Source organism: Poecilia latipinna, unplaced genomic scaffold (genome assembly GCF_001443285.1).
Source record: "Poecilia latipinna isolate Pla-1442-1.1 unplaced genomic scaffold, P_latipinna-1.0 Scaffold370, whole genome shotgun sequence".
NCBI lineage: Eukaryota > Metazoa > Chordata > Actinopteri > Cyprinodontiformes > Poeciliidae > Poecilia > Poecilia latipinna.
Genome location: NW_015112986.1, coordinates 124,136 through 142,369, shown reverse-complemented (window position 1 = coordinate 142,369; position 18,234 = coordinate 124,136). Strand labels below are relative to the sequence as shown.

The window sequence follows — 18,234 nt, the reverse complement described above, 5'->3', positions numbered from 1 at the left end:
AAATGTTGTTAAACAATGGATGAAAGAGCACAGAAAGAGAACCTTTCTTCTTTTTCACATGATGAAATATGGATGACAAACTGCATGACAAAAGCAGCAAATTATACACATTTAGCAAATCATGAAATATCCACAAAACATCTTTCAATGGAAGTCTAACAGGAACCTATTCAGTTTTTATACAGATATTAGGCGAAAAGCTGCTGTACTGAATCTGCCTCTTTTTTATTTTCTGTATCATTTCATTTTTTTTTTAACCTGGAGTAAAGCATGTCTTAAACAGTGATCTCTTTCAGTTGTTTATCTCTTTCTGGATCTATCCACAAAGATCCTGTACTTAAGGGCACAACTGAGAATCTAACACATTTCAGATTTCTGTAAGGAAATCCAGCAAGGCAGGTCATAGCCTTTCTGGATGAAATGTAGACAGGAATTTCAGCTAAAAATAACACTATTTACATTGAGCTTTTGAAAGGATAACACATCGTAAATCTTGGTTTTCTTTAATGTTTGCTTTTACTTATATTCTTTAGAAGACATTTCAACATCAATGGCTGTCTAAACTTGTATTATATTCAATTTCTGCTGACGCGTCTCTGCTGGTGCTTTACATCTCAACATCCCCATTATAAGCACTCATGCATGACCTTTGGAGGATCATTCTCTGTATGATTAAATATCAACTCTCACCTCATACAGCGGTTTCAGGAAGACAGGTCGGTGTTCATTCATGTCCAACACACGGATGTTGGCCTGCAGATTGGACACAGGATTGAAAAATGAAGGAAGAAAAATCATGAAAGATCCATCACCTGATTTATTAAATTAAGGTATCTAGACAAATTCAGCCTTTGTTTGTTAGTTTGCACCACCATAACTTTAAAAATAGAGGAAAAAACGACCTTATAAGTCATGTAAAAATGTCTCATTTGATCAAACAGAAATGTCAGTTCAACTGTCTTTTCTGGTTACAGATGTAAGAGGAGAAAGGAAAAGTTTCTGCTATGGCTTAAAACAGGCAGAGCAGACAATATAGAAAATTTCAGTTTTCATATAATACCATGCTTCAGATGTCTTTGATCCGGGCACATCAAAGCACAAAACAAAGTAAAAGTTAAAGGTTTTTTATGGCTGCGGCTGAGAATAATAGGAACTTTCAGAGTTTTTAATTTATGTTCTGGAAATGTGTTTTTGTTTGTTTAGTGTGTTAGCATTGCTTCTTGTGGTTTGCTTTATATTTTTATTGTTTTATATTTTCTAACCTGTGTGGTGGCGCTACGGTGGCCATCTGTGACTTCTATCGTCAGGTTGTAGTTGGAGCGGCGAGCAGCATTGAGTTTTCTGGCGATTGAGATCGTCCCTACGTTCCTTTGGATGTCAAAGTCTTTCTCTTCATCACCACCTAAGAAACAAGGAAAAACAACAAAACTTCAAGGCAGAGCTATCGATCCATCCATCTGTTGGTATAAGAATGGCCATGGTTTCGTAGTGAAACACTGCTGTTCTGATGCAGGTGTTAATTTGGTCTCCGCCATGGTTTAGGCATTGGCAAGCACAACAACAGACATAAAAATGACACTAGAAGAGATATGAGATATTTTGCAGATGTAGATGCTAAATCAAGAGCAGACATGATTAAAGACAACCTCAAGACATAATATCTGACAGACTGCAGGAATAAAGCATGTCTTATCGTCCTTTAGGATCTGACAAATTGCACCATCCTCTGCAAGAGCCGTAATTAATACTGTATCTCTGTCCTTAATTTTTAAACTGCTATAACTCCTCCAACCTGAGTCTGAGTGAGTACAAACATTTAGGGATGATGCTACTGGGTTTAATTCATCTTGCAACACTGACTCATGTCAGTCGGTGGTAGTTAATAATTGTAGCCCATATTTTACTGACAGTCTTGTCCAGGTTCAGCTCCCTCTTCCCCCCAAAAAACCTGCTTAATGAGAAAGTCTCAGCAGCTGGTTTATCTTAAATACATATGTTTGAAGAAACAGAGCTGATTGAGACTTTTCTACCTTTTTCTTTGCATCCTGAGGTGAAAAAACTGAAAAAAGCAACATATGCCTCACATGACTTATTACTGGTCTGCTGTTCACTTGTAAAAATTGAGTTTCATAAATGATGCATGATATTCAGAAAAGTCAGATAGTTAAAGATGCTCTGCTGTTATTTGAGGTTATGCAATTGAGTAAAGTTTTAATATCACACAAGTTAATATGATTAAGACATCTTCTCTGATGTCTAAAACTGAATTTACTCAACTTTTGGCTGAAACTTAAGACAGATGTCATGAAGAGTTCCCAGAATTAATAGTGAAACAGCTCTGAATTAAAGCAGAACTGGCTTAGACATGAGAAATAATCCAGATAGTCTAGTTTATGCACAGATTAAAGTTTATCAGATGCCTAAGCAGTCTCAAACGGTTGATATGCTTTATCTTATCTGCTGAAGCATGTGTGAGTAAAAGCATGCTAAATGAGGGATCTGTTTGAACACGGAAACAGTTTGTCTCGTCTTTGCAGTTTCTGCGAGCCATAAAAACCTAATCACATAATAAACACTTAAATACGTGTTCAGACATATGACAAGCAGTTGTACTTCGGTGAAAAGGGATTTGAATGCAGCTGTTTTTAGTCTCAGCTTAACAATGTTGCTGCATTATGTATTATTTTGAGGTTAACAAATATTAATTTGATAAACAACCTTCAAGGTTTATTCAGCAAGTTTAAGAGTAATAATCCCTGCAGGTGTGTAGCTACAGGGACTGTCGTGATGTGAGTTTGAGGTTGTACCAGTATTATATTAAAAAATGTTTAATGAAAAAATTATAGGGAAAAAAAAAATAGAAAAATCACAAGCAGCACAATAGGTCAGAGCAGAACCATAAAAATAATCACAGGAACCAGGGACCACAGGGAAGTAACAGGATTATACAGGAGGAACCAGGAAGGAGGAACTGAAAATGAGTTGTATATAACAGGGGAACACAGAGACACAGGACCAACAATGATGCAAATACTCACAACTAAAGACAATTTAGACAGACCAGTTATCCTAACAGTCATGATTTTGGAATGTGGGAGGAAGCCAGAGTATCCAGAGAGGCCCACTCAAAATATTACTACTCTTAAACTTGCTACCATCTAACTGAACACCCACAGTCTAGTGGTAGTGTACAGTATAGTGTCCTTTTTAAATCAATGGCAAAATTACATCTTTATAGGTCAATTTGTGCTTTTAAAGCATTAAAGTGCTGATCAAATTGTAACACCATGTGGAATTGAAATAAATTCTTGTCTGGTAGGTTTGGTTGAAGTGACCAAGGTAAAACAATGCTTTAGAAACCCAATTCGAAATTTTTTTGTTGACAAAAAATTATGCAATGCGGTATAAATCAAAAATCTTCTCTTTGTTTATTGCCTGGCTTGGAAAAGTTTGATCCTCCCTTGTTTCCACCACTTTAATCTCCATCATGTGTATAAATGTGTTATTTTTGTAATTTGCATCACAGTATCCACAGTTTACTTTTAATCCCGGATGTATCCTGATTTATCTGCGAGTTGGCTTGTTTTCTTTGTCACAAATCTCTTAATAATCTAACATACTGTGATTTTAATCTCCAGTTTTTCTGACTCACTCCCACCATCTGCTTTCATCTCTCATTCTCTTACTTTTCTCCATCACTTCTCTACCACTCTTCTTTTTAATACTGAATATTTCCCTTTTTATCCTGCACCCCCCCTTGATTTGTCTTGCTTCACGTCTTTCTCTCTCTCAGCATGTTGTGTGCACATACATGAGAGAGGTAAACCTAACGGCTGCTCAGCCAGATGGTGTTTATTATCAACCTTTGCAATATATATCTAGCGGGTATAAAGACAACAATTATTTCAGATTTCTTTTTATCTTTATTCTCTCAACTTTTATTGTGCACACTTGGTCAAAGTATTGTTTGAAACAGACACAAAAATAATCGGACCACAGCGAGGAGTATTTCTCAGTTACAACTCAATGATCAAACTGAAATGTCTAGAACCAGAAACCAGACTGACTGTTTGGTATGTGGTAGTGGTTTAAATTTGGAAGCCGTTCAAGACTGGACACACTTTCGCACATCATGACCTGTAGTCTCAGCAGACAGAGAAGAAAATGTTCTGTGGGGACAATTTTTCACGTTGCTGATCATCTCTAGCCAAAAATGATGTCACTGCCACGGTTGGAGGATCCTTTGCTCCTGGAACCAGCCAAGCAAAAAGCATCTTTCATTCTTGTTATTCTGTGGGCTTCAAGGATGATACACTGGGAGGGAAAATGTGCAGACCAGGATTTTATCCATCTATCCTTCCATACATCCTCTAAATGTTTATCTGGGTCAAAGCCCCCAGTGGAACAAGGCAAGCTGAGCAGCTTCAAGCCCATCAGTAATTTCCAAGACAATTCTTGGCTTTACTCCAGCAGATTGGAATGAAGATAGAAGATAATGAAGACCACACATATCTTATACCAGGACAAAAAGTTAATTTACATATTAGTAGACAACAAATGTTTCTTGCTCTCTGACCAGAAGATAAAAGCTCTTTCTTTTGATGTTATTAAAATGTCTCTTAACAGAAAAAGTGGATTAGAGAAGCCTGTCTTACTTTCTGAGTGAGGATGAATCCTTAAAAATAATTTCAAAAACGTGTCAGATTTTATTTTATTTTTTTATATATCAAACTCTGCCCTTCAAATGAATTATACTCCCAAACATTATCCGTATTTTGAATTGTCACAGCCATAAAAAACTATATTGTACTTTCTTGGGTTTTAATGGAGCAGACCAACTCAAAGTTACATGTAAGTGTGAAATGGAAAGAAAAAAAGATGCATAATTTTAAAAAATATTCTTAAAAGAAAATCTGAAGTGTGGACTGCATTTGTGTTAGTCTATAACCAACCAGCTAGGTCATTGCAAGCCACTGCAAAGGTTTAGATGCAATAACGCAAAGGACAGTGAGGACAGCAGAAAAGCTGTTTGACAATACAATAGATTCCATAAACATATCCAGGTCCAATATATCCTAAACATCGTCTGTTGTTTCTGCTGATCTCTGGAATCTGGCAGTAAAATTTTTGAAGCAGAATAACCTCATCACTGAACAAAGTGCTGAGCTTGTTTTCATCCACTGTTTAATTTATGCTCATAGTGTACAAAATGCCCTTAAAGTTCATTGGCTAAACAAAGATTAAATCCTTTTATGAAAGTTTAGCTCTTGATTTGTGCTTGAGTAGGGTCAATGTAAAAATCACATCTATTAGTTATTATAGACTTTTAAATAAATATATTGTAGATCATGAATTAGCTACAAGATGCTCTTTAGTTAAGCACTTCTAAAAGGAGTCAAAACAGCTCCACTGAACAGCTGAGTTTGCATTAGATGATCCCTGGAGGGTAAGTTGAGGAGGGTGAGCCAAAATAACCAGAAGACAAACAACCTTTTCAACCGCATCTTCCTCCAGTAATTCCTCCGTGACAGAATGTCGGGAACCTTAATTTCTAAACCTGTCATCCATATGCTTCAGGGTCTGCTCTAGGATTTCTGACCTGCCTGAACCATTCGGCACAAGAGAGGAGGCGGAACATCCTCATGTTACCCTCGATCCGAACACAGGGAATCACATCGGCCCTCCTGCTGATAAAACATCCTTTTCTCTCATTGGATGAGAGAATAAGCCTGGAGTCCTGGTGAGTGTCAGAAGCGAAGATCGATCATTTGTTTTTTATTAAAAGTCTTCTAAAGTTATAAAGGACTAAAACTGTTTCAAAGGTGAGGTCATCAATGTCTCTTTTCCTTTTCTGACAGTACAGATTAAGTAAATATATACCAGACAAAGTTCTTAGTCGAATTTTAATAAATTAGGTTTAGTATAAAAAAAAATAAAGAAGGAATATGCAGGTGACAGTTGTAGCTCTGATTCACATTGAATTTAAAAACAGGTTTTTGTTAAGAGTTTCTGACTTACTGCTCTTTAAACTGATCAAAACCCATCTCACACATAATCTTCAAGGTTGTTGGTCTTTATTCAGAAAGCACTTCAAGAATAGTCACTTCCCCCACCCCCCCTGTCTTTGTTAATTTTTCATTCTCTTTAAAGCCTACAAAAGGTGAAACAACGTGTGCAGCACAATTAGAAACAAATTAAAGAGAAATGTCTTTTTCCTTTCTATCATCTTAAACATCTAACAACCCCAATAGAAGCAACATCTGCAGAAGATGTCGGGGTCAGGAGTGAAAATGTGATAAATTATTTTTAGCTTGAGTCTGGCTATAAACACCTGATCCCAGACTTCATCTCCAATTTATTTCTCTGGATGTTTCTCCAGTAACTGCACAGGAATGTGGCTGAAAAACACTTAAAAACATAATGTGACAAAATGATTTTTACTTTATGGTTGTGACCTCCACCCCTAGAGCGTCTGTCAACATTAAATTAATCCTTCTGTCTTTGCAGGTCGTGACCCTCATATTGACCACAACAAACCCAGCAGGTACCCCAGTCCAGAGGCCCACATCCATCCACAAACAGTCACGTCACCATCCATGCTTGCAATCCCACTTTGTGTCGCAGACCTATTGTTTTTACACATTCACAGGTAGTCTCTGAGTTATTTTGACAGCTAAGAAAGCCCTGTGAGTTATCGTGCTGCCAAAAAACAACGATAGGAATCAGTGTTCTGCTGTTGGAGAGGAGGAAGGCAAAATAGGGCTATAAATACTGGATCATATCAGCCTGGGAGAGGAATCCTGTGACACAACAGCCCCTCGTATGCCAACGCAGAGATGAAGGTCGGAGATACATGACCACAGAGCAATCAGAACGCAGTGAAATAAAACAGAAACATGACAGCCTGTCCTATCATGTTGTGATAGTGGCACAAAAGTAAATTAAAGAGGAGGGGGGACAAAGAAGGTGGCCTGATTGAAGTGACGGGTGACAGGGCAGAAATGATCATTTCAGAGGTAATAACGAGATACAGCAGAAATATCCTGCAACACAACAAACACTTTAGCTCCGACTTTTACAACCAACCAATCACAGCAGTTGCAGACCCTGGCCAGCGAAATACAAAAAAAGGTTTTATCTTTTAGCATCTCATTACTACTCTCATGTTACAAAATCAACAAATTAACACACACAAATAAATTCCACCTTCCTTTTGGAGTATTTTTCTTTCAATGTATGTCGACGTTGAGAGCAGAAAAAGAGAGTTAAACTCCATCTATTGAGGGGAATTCAGAAAGCTTGGATTTTTGTTGCAATTTTATGGTTAATTCAGCAGTAAAACTTTGATCAATTGTTGACTCCACAAAACTCCCAAAGTACTTAAGTATAGCAGCATGTGCCAAATTATATTTTTTTATGTTTGTTTGTTAAAATGACTTTACTTATGTTAATATTGCTGAATGATACTGACTATCAGTATCACTCAGGATGATTAGGACGCCTTCTCTTTGTGACATAATAAATGTCAGCTGCAAATGTCAGCAGCTCAGAGGCAGCAGAGTGTCCTCTGTGGGATGCACTGAGTCTTTGTTGTGATCTGCTGAGTTCTGGCACCGGTCAAGCTTTGCACAGAAAACCGAACAGGAGGAGCTTTCGGCCTTTTCTAGTCACACGCTGCCCTGCTTGGCAGGAAAAATGAAAACGTCTTCCTGTGAGGCTCAAAGAGAGCGGCTCTCACAAGCACTTCCGGAGACATCCGGAGGGCTCATTTCCACTTTAGCTGGGAAGGTTTTCACACCTTTCATTTTCTGAGAGGGTGTGTGTGACAGTAATGTTCAGGGCAGAGTGGAGTAAGAGGCAAAGGAAGGCGAGAAGAAGGAGGGCAGATCGCAAATCTTTCCCTTATAGTGACTTGGCAGCTGATGAGACGAGGATTACTGCTGATTTTCTCTCACAGAGAGAAACTACCTGGTGATACAGCTGGACACAAGGCCCCGTTGTTTCTCCTCTTTACCTATGCATCGGTCTATTCCGCCATCATGAGCCAATGTTCAAGGAAATTTAATTAAAGTGCTCAATGAATGAACCTTCCTCTGAAAACAATAAACAAAATGGCAACTCCGTCAAAACCTTTTAAAGGCAATATTCTGTAATTTTCACCTATTTATGGTACAGTGTTTGTTCCTAGATGTCATGTCAAAGAATGTTCTCAGCTTGGGGGCAGAACATGCCAGCAACAGAGTCCAATTAGACACACTGTTTGGATGAAGTGCTTTAACTTCTGAGAAAAAATGAATAAAAAATGACGCTTTATAAATCTGCTTTTTAAGTACTGTTTACAGTGAAAGGCCCATGTTTTTAACAGCAGACAAACAGCTGAAATCACTCTGACCTGATTCTGTCAGACAACACACAGAGGCAGCAGGATGTTAAGCCAACAAGCAAAAACCACAATTAAAAAAGAAATAAACAAAAGAATGCAATTACAATAATAGATGTACCTGCAGGGCAGTTCTGTAAACCGGAATATGGCTTTTAAAAACAAACTCATGCACTGACACTATTATGAAGAGCTGGGTGGTTGGTGGCTAATGATGGCCGTCAGAGTCTTTTCACTGGACTAAAATCAATCAAGACTAAACCTTGCAAGAAGAAAAGTTATAAAAGCTAGTAAACTAAGCCAGAAGATTAACGTCCTTTGAAGCATAGAACAGCAGGAAGAGCAGAGAAGACATAAATTACAAATGTATACTTGCAGTTTAGAAACCTTGGCTGTCTTTACATATAAAACGCATAATTCCTGTTAGTATAATCTCAAAACATGCATTATACTAACCTATATTAATTTCACAGAAGTATTAAAAAGTTTTAAAAAGCTTTAGTAAGTATACCTATTAAAGACATGCAAAAATACTGTTATTGCACTACCATAATCTTGCACCAAAGAATAAAAAACTCAATCTTACTTTGAGCACATTTATTTGATGGGAAAAAAGCTAATTATTACCACCCCTGCTGTTAATACTTTCTACAACCTACTTTCCCATTCACAAAGCACCTAGTTTTCTCCAACAATATTGTTCAAGGCTGGATAATAATTAGAGAGAGAGGTCTTTAATCTCTTATCTCCTTCCATCGGTACATATGTTTTTGGGGTTTTTTGCAATGATTCCATAGTACATTCTCCTCATGAAGAATATTTTCTGTCCACAGCTCTAAAAATCCCACAAGCTTTAAACTTCAAATGAAATACAAAAAACAAATACAAGTACCACAATAACTCCTGGAAGCAGTGAAGTAAAAGTTGATTTTCTTCCTTCCACTCTTAGGGTTCCAACATTACTTAGCATTGCAGCCCTTTGCTGACCTTTAGAAAATATCCTACATCACATTATAAGGCTGTTCATAAAGATGGATGATGATTGTGAGCTGTTTGTTTTCTGCAGCCCAAACCACAGCTCCCACAGTCAGCACTCTAGTGGAAGTTGCAATACACTGAATGTCAAATATAATTTCCCTCCAGTCGCTGGAGTTTAATGTCACACAGAGCCAGAGTCGGAGAGACTCGCTGTGATCTATGAGGAGCCATTACTCGGTGATCAGTGCATGCTCGTTTCTGGAGCTTCATGCAGTTTGTTTTCTATTCTTTCTTGTCAAATTTAGAAACCTATAGAAATAAATATTAATAGTATTTTAAAACCTTGTTTTCTTTTAGGAATCATTAACCTCGTTTCTGAGATGCTTACTCTTCATTAGAACTCGAAGTTCATTCTGCTTCTCTCATCAGTTCTGCTGCTTTGATCGATACTCTGCTGAGAATCTAAGTCTGTTCACTCACCTACAATGTTGTACCGCAGGAAGTCGAGATGTGTGTCTATCGCGATGATGCCCACCATTTGAGTGACAGATTCTGTTTCTATGACAGCGAAGTTGAAGTGAGGCTCTTCGAATGTGATTGGTTTGCTGGACGGTGGTGGACGGCGGACCCACTCAATATCGAGTCGAGTTTTGGATGAGAGAGGAGGGATGCCCTGATCGGTGGCTTCGATCTAGAAAGGTACAGAAAAAGTTTTTTCATACTAAAAATTGACTTAATCTCATTGTGTGTGGACCAGAAAAAAAAAAGAAAGAATATTTGGATGATGAACAGGATTGGATTTTAATTAACTGCACAAAACTGAGAATTCTGAGGAGTTCTGAGAAACAATTATGTTCTTGTGGAGACATATGGAGATCATTAATTTAATGTCAATAAAGCTATTTCATGATAAAAGTAGCATGCTTGCATCTGGTTTAATGACACTATAATGTTTCTGCTTGCAATCTGACCTAAATCACTTACAGCACATACTGATATAATCCCATATTTTTTTTATGTTAATAAACAAATTATGTTGTTATTGAAAATGTGCTCATTGTAACGTTAAATTACAGGAGCCTATTATCTCGACAAAATTTGCATTGATAATTAGAAATAAAGCAATTCTTTATATTTTTGTTTCTGTAAGTAACCAAGTGTAAATCGTGGGTCTCTATTACATTACCATACTTATATAAACTTTAAAAGAAATTCTCACTGCTACTGAACATCTAGAGGGAATATTGCAAGATAACAGTAGATTTTCTGCTGTTTCACATAAAACACTTAAACCTCTGAAAATGTAAAAATGAGAAGTTTTTTGTTGGTTATGCAAGTGAAAAAACAACTTTCTGATGTTTAACGCTAACCATCAATGTAAGCAATGTTGCTGACTTGATGACACGAAGCTTTTAAGGCTTTTATGCTGTGTAATTATGCATGTTCTTACTCAATATTCTAAAACTTCTGACTTCAGTGTCAGAATAATCAACTAAAAAAATCCTCCTACTTGTGACAGTTTGCATCTCATAACATCTCTTGCTCAGACTTTAATCTTTGTTGGATAAATTGTTGCTACAGAGTTTGAATGCATAAAAAGTAAAGAAATGCATAGATCTTTGTTGATAGTGTTAACAGATAATAGTTTGAAAATGACCCTGGTTTTCCAATCTGGATCTCATATTGAAGTGGAAGAAAATAATGCTTAACCAAAATGAATAAAATCAGATTTGTAAATTTTGTGACTTCTGCAATAAAAAGGTATTTAGTGATACCAAAGTAAATGTGGTTAAATTGCTCTCCAATGTCAAGTTGGAGACCTTCACACTTTTATTTACAAAGCATTTGACAGCCATGTGTCATTGTGTGTCCACTTCCCAAATAAGCACTACTTTCTGCTGGCCTGCTGCATAAAGTCACAGTAGAAAACATCCATGTTGTTTTGGTTGCAACATAGCAAAATTTGAAAAAGTTCCCTTTTTTAAGGCATTGTACTCTGAAAGTCAGACTCATACAGCTAAAAGCTGTGAAATTCCTAACAATGCAAACAACATGGGACACCTACTGTGAGGATGCTGTAGTTCCCTGGCCAGAAATCTCCCTGTGATGTCACCACTCCAGTCAGCGGGTTGATGTGAAACCGCTCATCGGTGCCATCCTGAAGCTTGTAGGTGATGGCAGCATTCAAGCCCTCGTCATCGTCTCGTGCAACTATCCTGCAGACTTCCTGTTTACCGTCATGATTGCGCTGTTCCAGCACTTTGACTTGGAAAAGTTTGTCTGTGAACGTCGGCCTTTCGTCATTGGTGTCCAGGACCTGGATGACAACCGTGGCAGTAGACTGCAAAGGTGGAGATCCGTTGTCTGATACAATTACCTGAAAGAGAAGAAAAGCAAGGTTTAATGTTTTGATATTTGTTCAAATTTTAAACCTAAATGACTAAATTAGAAACATTTTTTCATGTTTTTGGTTCTTTAGTTATTTTGATTTTTTTATATGCTCTTTTATTTGTTTTTGTATTTGCAGTATAATTATGCTAATGTGTAATTTGATGAAAAAAAACAAAACAAAACTAAGGATTGTGCAAATCATCAATTAAACAAGAAGGTGTGAACATTTACCACACATTTGGATATTAAACTGTTACCTGGTCATTACTGGTACCAACATAGATTAATTTAAGCATCTCCTTATTTGTGTAGCATTAAACCTCATTGAATATTCTTTGGTTCTCATTAATCTGCTGCGTAAACTCAATCAAGTTACAAAAAAAGTGGGATGTCTTATTTCAGAGCCAAAACATTGATATGGAGGATTAATCAGTCACTTAGCTGTTTTCCAACTCAGAAGCTCAAGATCAATACTAAAAGTAAAGATATTTCCAATCGAGAAAAGTTAGCTTGAACACCTGCTGCTCCTGTGAGTAGAAATGGTTTACTCTGATAGATTTCAGAGTGTGTTGCTGAATATTGAGTGAGTTTAAAAGGACACCTCGATGAATTCAAACAGTGATCTGTTGCTGCTATCACACCTCCCTACAGCTGATTAAAACATTCCAACTGGATGCCATGTTTTCTGCACACAAGCCTGCTGCTTTTCTGTAGAAGTGGGATTAAAAACAGGAGGTTAAACAGGCAGCAGCTTGCCTTTAACAGTCTGCAGAACATAGCATGTCATGGATTTATTGATACTGTGGTAAGTCAATGCATTACAGAGTAGCAGGATTTTAGTTTTACTGTAGGTTTGAAGATACTGAAAATGTTCATGGGAGTCTGACCTCGATGCTGTGCTCGGGTTTTTCTTCGCGGTCCAGAGCAGCGTGTGTGCTGATAACACCTGTGAATACAGACACAATCAGCGTGGTTAGTGTTAGTCCAGAAGAGTGAGAGAGGACATTACACCTAAACAAACAAAGACAGGTGAAAGTTATATGTGCACATTTGTGTCTCGTCTGGGGCAGAAAAACAGAGCCGATCACACCTGAGTAAACACAGTTTATTTTATGTTTACTGTGTTTTCTTATGCAATACATTCATGTTTGCTTGCTTTAAAGTTTGTTCGTGTGTGGAATAAGAATATGTTTAGGTTTAAAGGTCATGTTTTTATTTTAGAGAAGAGAAAAATAAAGCTAAGCACCAAAGGAAACATCTGAGTAACACTAATAAAACCAGATACTTCCACACATAGATGATTGAATAGCATTTGTACCCACAATATCTGGGAACTTCTCACTATTTAATATTGCAAAACAAAAAAACATTATTTTTTTTTTTGTATTTACAGTTTCAAAATAATCCTTGTATAAAATGCAGAGAACTAAAACATGTCAGGACATTTCCATTTTAGATTGAGCCCAAAAGCATTTTGTATCAGTTTATAGGAACCTCCCTCTATTCAACAGATGTTCCCAGTCGCTATTATATAAATATCATAAACAGCAAAAGAAAGGTTTCCTTGACAAGAAAAGCCTTTTTAATTCAAATATGTCAAATAAGGCCCCCCTTCAATAGGGGAACTTTATTTTTTGCCCCCCTATTTGAGATAAAAAATAAATCGAAAGAGCACTTTCAAAGCAGGAAACATGGATGAAGTAAACACAAACAACAGGAAAAAAAAGGGATTTCTTTTTGCCAACTAAAACCAGTTCCTCCTGTAACAAACTTCTTGTGCCCTGGGATTGTGAAACAATCAGAAACTTGGTTTCCCAATATGATAGAAAAAGACAAACCATGGCCAGTCAGTACAAATAACTTGGGCAAGGATTCAGCAGCAGGTATTGTGAGCATAAAGAAAATATATGCTTTTATTAGGATTTTTTTCTTATCTGATGTCCAAAGATGCTATTAAATCAGTAGCTACTCTCTCTAAGCAATCTTCCTGCATCGTTACCAGGAATACTTGGCTAAGGCAGCTAATTACTGTTAGCTACGTTTCCAAATCTAATAACCAAAATGACTTTATGATGAAACATTTTTTTGATTCAAGACTGCAGTGTGCCTGACAAAAAAAAAGTATCTTTGGAAAATTTTATTTCTTGAATATGTTAGTAAAAAAGTCTCTTTCTTAAAGAAGGACATGAACCAAACAAGTGGCTTCGTTTTCACCATTTCTCTGCATATGAGGTGTTTAGTAAATCAACTAATAAGAGACGGCAAGCAGACAGAAAATGTGAAATAGTTGCAGGGACGCTGCCCAGATGGCTTTGGCAGGAAACATAATGAGAACTTTAATCCATCAACAAAATGTATCTGAACTGCTTCAGAAATTGTCTTCCCCATTACATTTTCTGAGGTTAGAGGAGTCAGTCTCACAATTTCCGCTACTTACTCCCCGACTGATAATCCAACAGACGGAGACAGAGGCAGGGTTTGAACTTTGCTCCCACTCTCAGAACAATTTTTTAGGAGAACAATAGCGATCGCTGTTGGAATGTTTACCACTTCTGTTCTCTCTCTAAACAAGTATGACATACACAATAAGTTATGGATAATTAAGACTGTTTAATCTCAGATTTTAGTTTTACATGTAATCTATTTTTTGTGTTTTCTTTCTTACCTTTATTTTTCATCAGAATAATTTACATACCAGGTTTTTAATCTGTCTTTTCCCACATTTTTGTGCACTGAACTAAACTAATTGCACGAAAATGTCAAAATTTGTACAAAAGCAAATAACCTGTTTAGACAGTTCATAACTAACAAAAAAATATATATTTGGGGGTTAGTTTCACTTTAAAGATGTTCAAACCTTGAAATATTGATATATATTGTAACCTTGCTGAGAACTCCTCTCTAAAATGTCTCCAAGACCTGGCAGGGGTGTTCCTTGGTCTTTATTTTGCTGTTTGTTCACTAATATTCTCTTACAAATCTCAGCTGCCTTTTAAGAGCAGAGGTAAGGAATTCTAAAAAAAAATTGATGATTGGAATGACATACATTGTTAAAATGCTAGAGAAGTATTCAAACTGTATACACAGGGAAAACAACCTTGACATCTTTGCAGCACCCGGCTGTTTGAATTGCAAATGCAAACAGACAAAATGTCAGGATCAACAGCTGCCCTTAGAGAGTCCCCCAAAGTGTTTGGTCAGGCAGCGCCAAATGAGGTGCAGGCGTTGTTATGTGGAGGGATGTCTAAGGGGTCAAAGGTGGAGTGAAAGGCCCTGTAGAGAGTCGTTCTGTCCTTTTACGACGGTGCAAACAAGCCCAGCTGAGAGGACAACAACAAGACAGGTGGGCCACATGAGAAAGTGTGTTTCTCTCAGCAGGAAAGACATGGGAATTGGGGTAAAGCTTCATCTCTCCCACATTGCCTGTTTTCACTCAGCGGCACTGAAGGCCTGTCAGAACTACGTGAAGATAAACAGCGCTGCCTCACATGTCAGCGCCATTTGTTTGTTTCCTCATCTTTCTTTGCCAATTCACAACTGGTCTGAAGCTCCAAAACTGTCGCTTCTCTTCTTTGTAATACCTGTATATATATTCACTGAGCTTCATAAAATTCTATTTTATGTTTCTGAGCATGTTAGGATGATCAGTGAGTCGTTTCGGTGATTTAAGACTGCAGAGCAGGTGTCTAAATCCACAGTTTCAGGTTTGAAAAGGGAAAGTCTATGTTAAGCTGAGAATGCAGAAATCCCTCAATAACAAATGTATGCAAATCCAGTCATGCGGATAAACAAGTGCCTGAAAAGAGATGAGGCAAGAATTGTCGCTGCCTGCAGGAAAGAGCGATTTAAAAAGAACAATGCTGAGCTGCCATCCATGAGCAAAAAAACATTCACAGCTTGACTGTTATCTGATCTAAAGCAGAACACTCTATTCCTCATGATGTAATGCAGAATTTGTACATTTACTGCAATAATTTTCAACACACAGACTGTTTCAAGATTAATTCACAAACACAATGTGGACTTTATGTAGTTTTTGCCATGTCTAAATCTCAGAACTATACATGCAATATATCACCTGGAAAATTGTTCTCAACTTTCAAACATGGCCAGTGGTAAAATGCCCAATTGGTGACCATGAGGAAGTATTGCCAAACAAGGTGATAAGAAGCATCTGACACCAACTGCTTATGCAAAATGATAATAAAATCTTCAGTTCAGTAGAAGCACTGAGGAGCTGTTCCCCTTAAGGTACAAAGCTATCCGGACAATCTTGATGTAAGGTCTAATTCAGACAGACCCAGAACAGTAAAAAAAAAAAAAAAAAAACTTTAGTAGATCAAATAACAACTTATAAAAGTTCAGAATAATTTCATAGTATAATCTGAGAAACACACTGCCGCTCTGTGAAGTATTAGTGGGAGTTTCAAAAGCAAGGACATACTGTTTCTAACTTGTAATAGAGTCTTTGTTTGTATCTTGGCCTTCATCTGAGCTGACAGCCACATTTCTTCAGAGATTTCTGGATGTCATCCAGAACAGAAAGACACTACATTGTGTCTCAGTTTTATTTTCCTGAGAATTTTCACAAGACATTGCTGCACATAAAAAATATCTAAGAAAATAAAGTTACGTTTTTTTTAAGAAGACATTAGACATATGGCAAAATGTTATTGGTCTCTGGAGAGTCTTGAGGACGTCTTTTGGTGCATGTTAAAGGTAGAGTGGGCTCCCCATTAAACATGATATCCTGTGAGAGTTTCAAGAGGTTCAAGAGTAAGGCTTGTGGCAACTGGCGGAGCACATTTGTTCTGCGAGAACTAATCGACCCAGGCTGGTTTGGTCGTATCACAGGTGTCATCTCATGTCTACACCAGACAAGATGAACTACTGTGACTTTAACAGTCTTCCCAGATTTCAAAAGGACTTTGATTTTACAATAATTAATTGAGCAGATTTTTTTTTTTTTCCATTACTGAAAAGCCTGGGATTTATTTCATCTCCATGACAGCAAATAGGCCATTAAAACATGCTGAGTTCATCCCACAAGTTTTTGTACATTTTATCATAAGCTTTAATATTAGATTTATTAGAAATGTTATTATTGCTATCTTAAGCAGACAATGGTATAATTCTTTGACAAGATAGCACGTAAAATGTATTAATAACAATAGCAGATTTTCCGATTGGAATTAAATTATTACTAATTCGGAAATATTGGTTATTAAAATTAAGCTGCTTTATTCTTTCAATATATAAATTATTAAAACTTTTCAAATTAAATGTTCAATTAACTTTAAAGTTTAATATTTAAACTTATTTAAACTCTTTCTTTATTATTTACTGTTTAAGTATTAAATATCTGAGTGATTTTTTTCTTGTTTACCCATTTTTCCTCTATCATTCTATCAGTTAGTTGATAGTTTCACTATCAACTAACTATACCAATTTGTGTTATTATAAAGCTGTCAAAAACGATGTTTTCAAAGAAATTCTGGATTTCAATTGCTTGTTTACTCCACATTGCTAATATTGTAGTCAAGACCACCTAAACCGAGACCAAGTCAAGACCAAGACCAGAGAGTATCGAGACCGAGACAAGACCAAGACTTTTAGGGTCCGAGACCAAATCGAGATCAAGACCGAGAGAGGTCTGGACTGAGTCAAGACCAAGAGCAGTGCTCCGCGATACATGACACAATAAAATGTGAAATACGATCAAAATTGTTTCTTAAATTGATCTGAAAGATTCACATCCCCATAAAAACACCTAGTTATTAAACTCTTAGAGCTGAAATAAATTTAACCAGTATCATTATCAATTCAAACTCTTTGTTTTGCTTTGCTTCCATCTCTGGAAGCAAAGCTGCAGCGGTTTCGTGCCATTCCTAAAAAGATAACACCCTAGTCAATTGTCCATATTGCCAATGTCAGAAACCACCACTGTCTGCACCAACGTAAACACTCAACTATGAAGACTGACCAACGAAGCAAGAAGTAAACAAGCACGATTGTTCTCACCCTCTCTCCTGCTGTAACATCTGACACAATGACTGGTGACGAAAAAAATCAAAGAGCAACAAACATGCTGTGCTCTTCTGTTCTTATGTTTTGTTTATTCGCTGATTAAATAAATACCAATTTATGTTTAATTAAGTAGAATAATAATAGCTACTGCAGTGTATACAGAGCATTACAAGAACAAAGAACGGCTCTCAATGAGGTTCCAATTCTATCCTCTTAAGTAAAGAGCAGTTCAAAAGAATCAGATCGTTTGTGAATGCCACATCACTATAAAACAGACTTTGGTCACTGCGTTGCCCCATATTCCAGCACCTCCGCACAATAATTCAGCACAGTGAGTGACAGCATTTTTTCTTATTAAGTCAGTGATTTTTGAGAGGAGGGACAAAATGGGTTTCAATTTTCTCCATCAAAAAAATGTAATCATGCCTCAAGCTTATGTATTCAAATATAACAAATAA

At 36.9% G+C, this 18,234-nt stretch overlaps 1 protein-coding gene across 1 annotated transcript in view; it reads right to left on the bottom strand.

Annotated features, from left to right (window-relative positions):
- Positions 1-18,234, bottom strand: part of fat2 (FAT atypical cadherin 2) — a 102,129-nt gene that overhangs the window by 55,940 nt on the left and 27,955 nt on the right. Inside the window, exons 4-8 of the mRNA XM_015036480.1 lie at positions 12,637-12,695; positions 11,424-11,735; positions 9,839-10,049; positions 1,263-1,402; positions 691-753 (exon numbers count right to left, since the gene is read on the bottom strand). Coding sequence (XP_014891966.1) covers positions 691-753; positions 1,263-1,402; positions 9,839-10,049; positions 11,424-11,735; positions 12,637-12,695 — 785 coding nt within the window. The remainder of the gene's footprint in view (positions 1-690; positions 754-1,262; positions 1,403-9,838; positions 10,050-11,423; positions 11,736-12,636; positions 12,696-18,234) is intronic.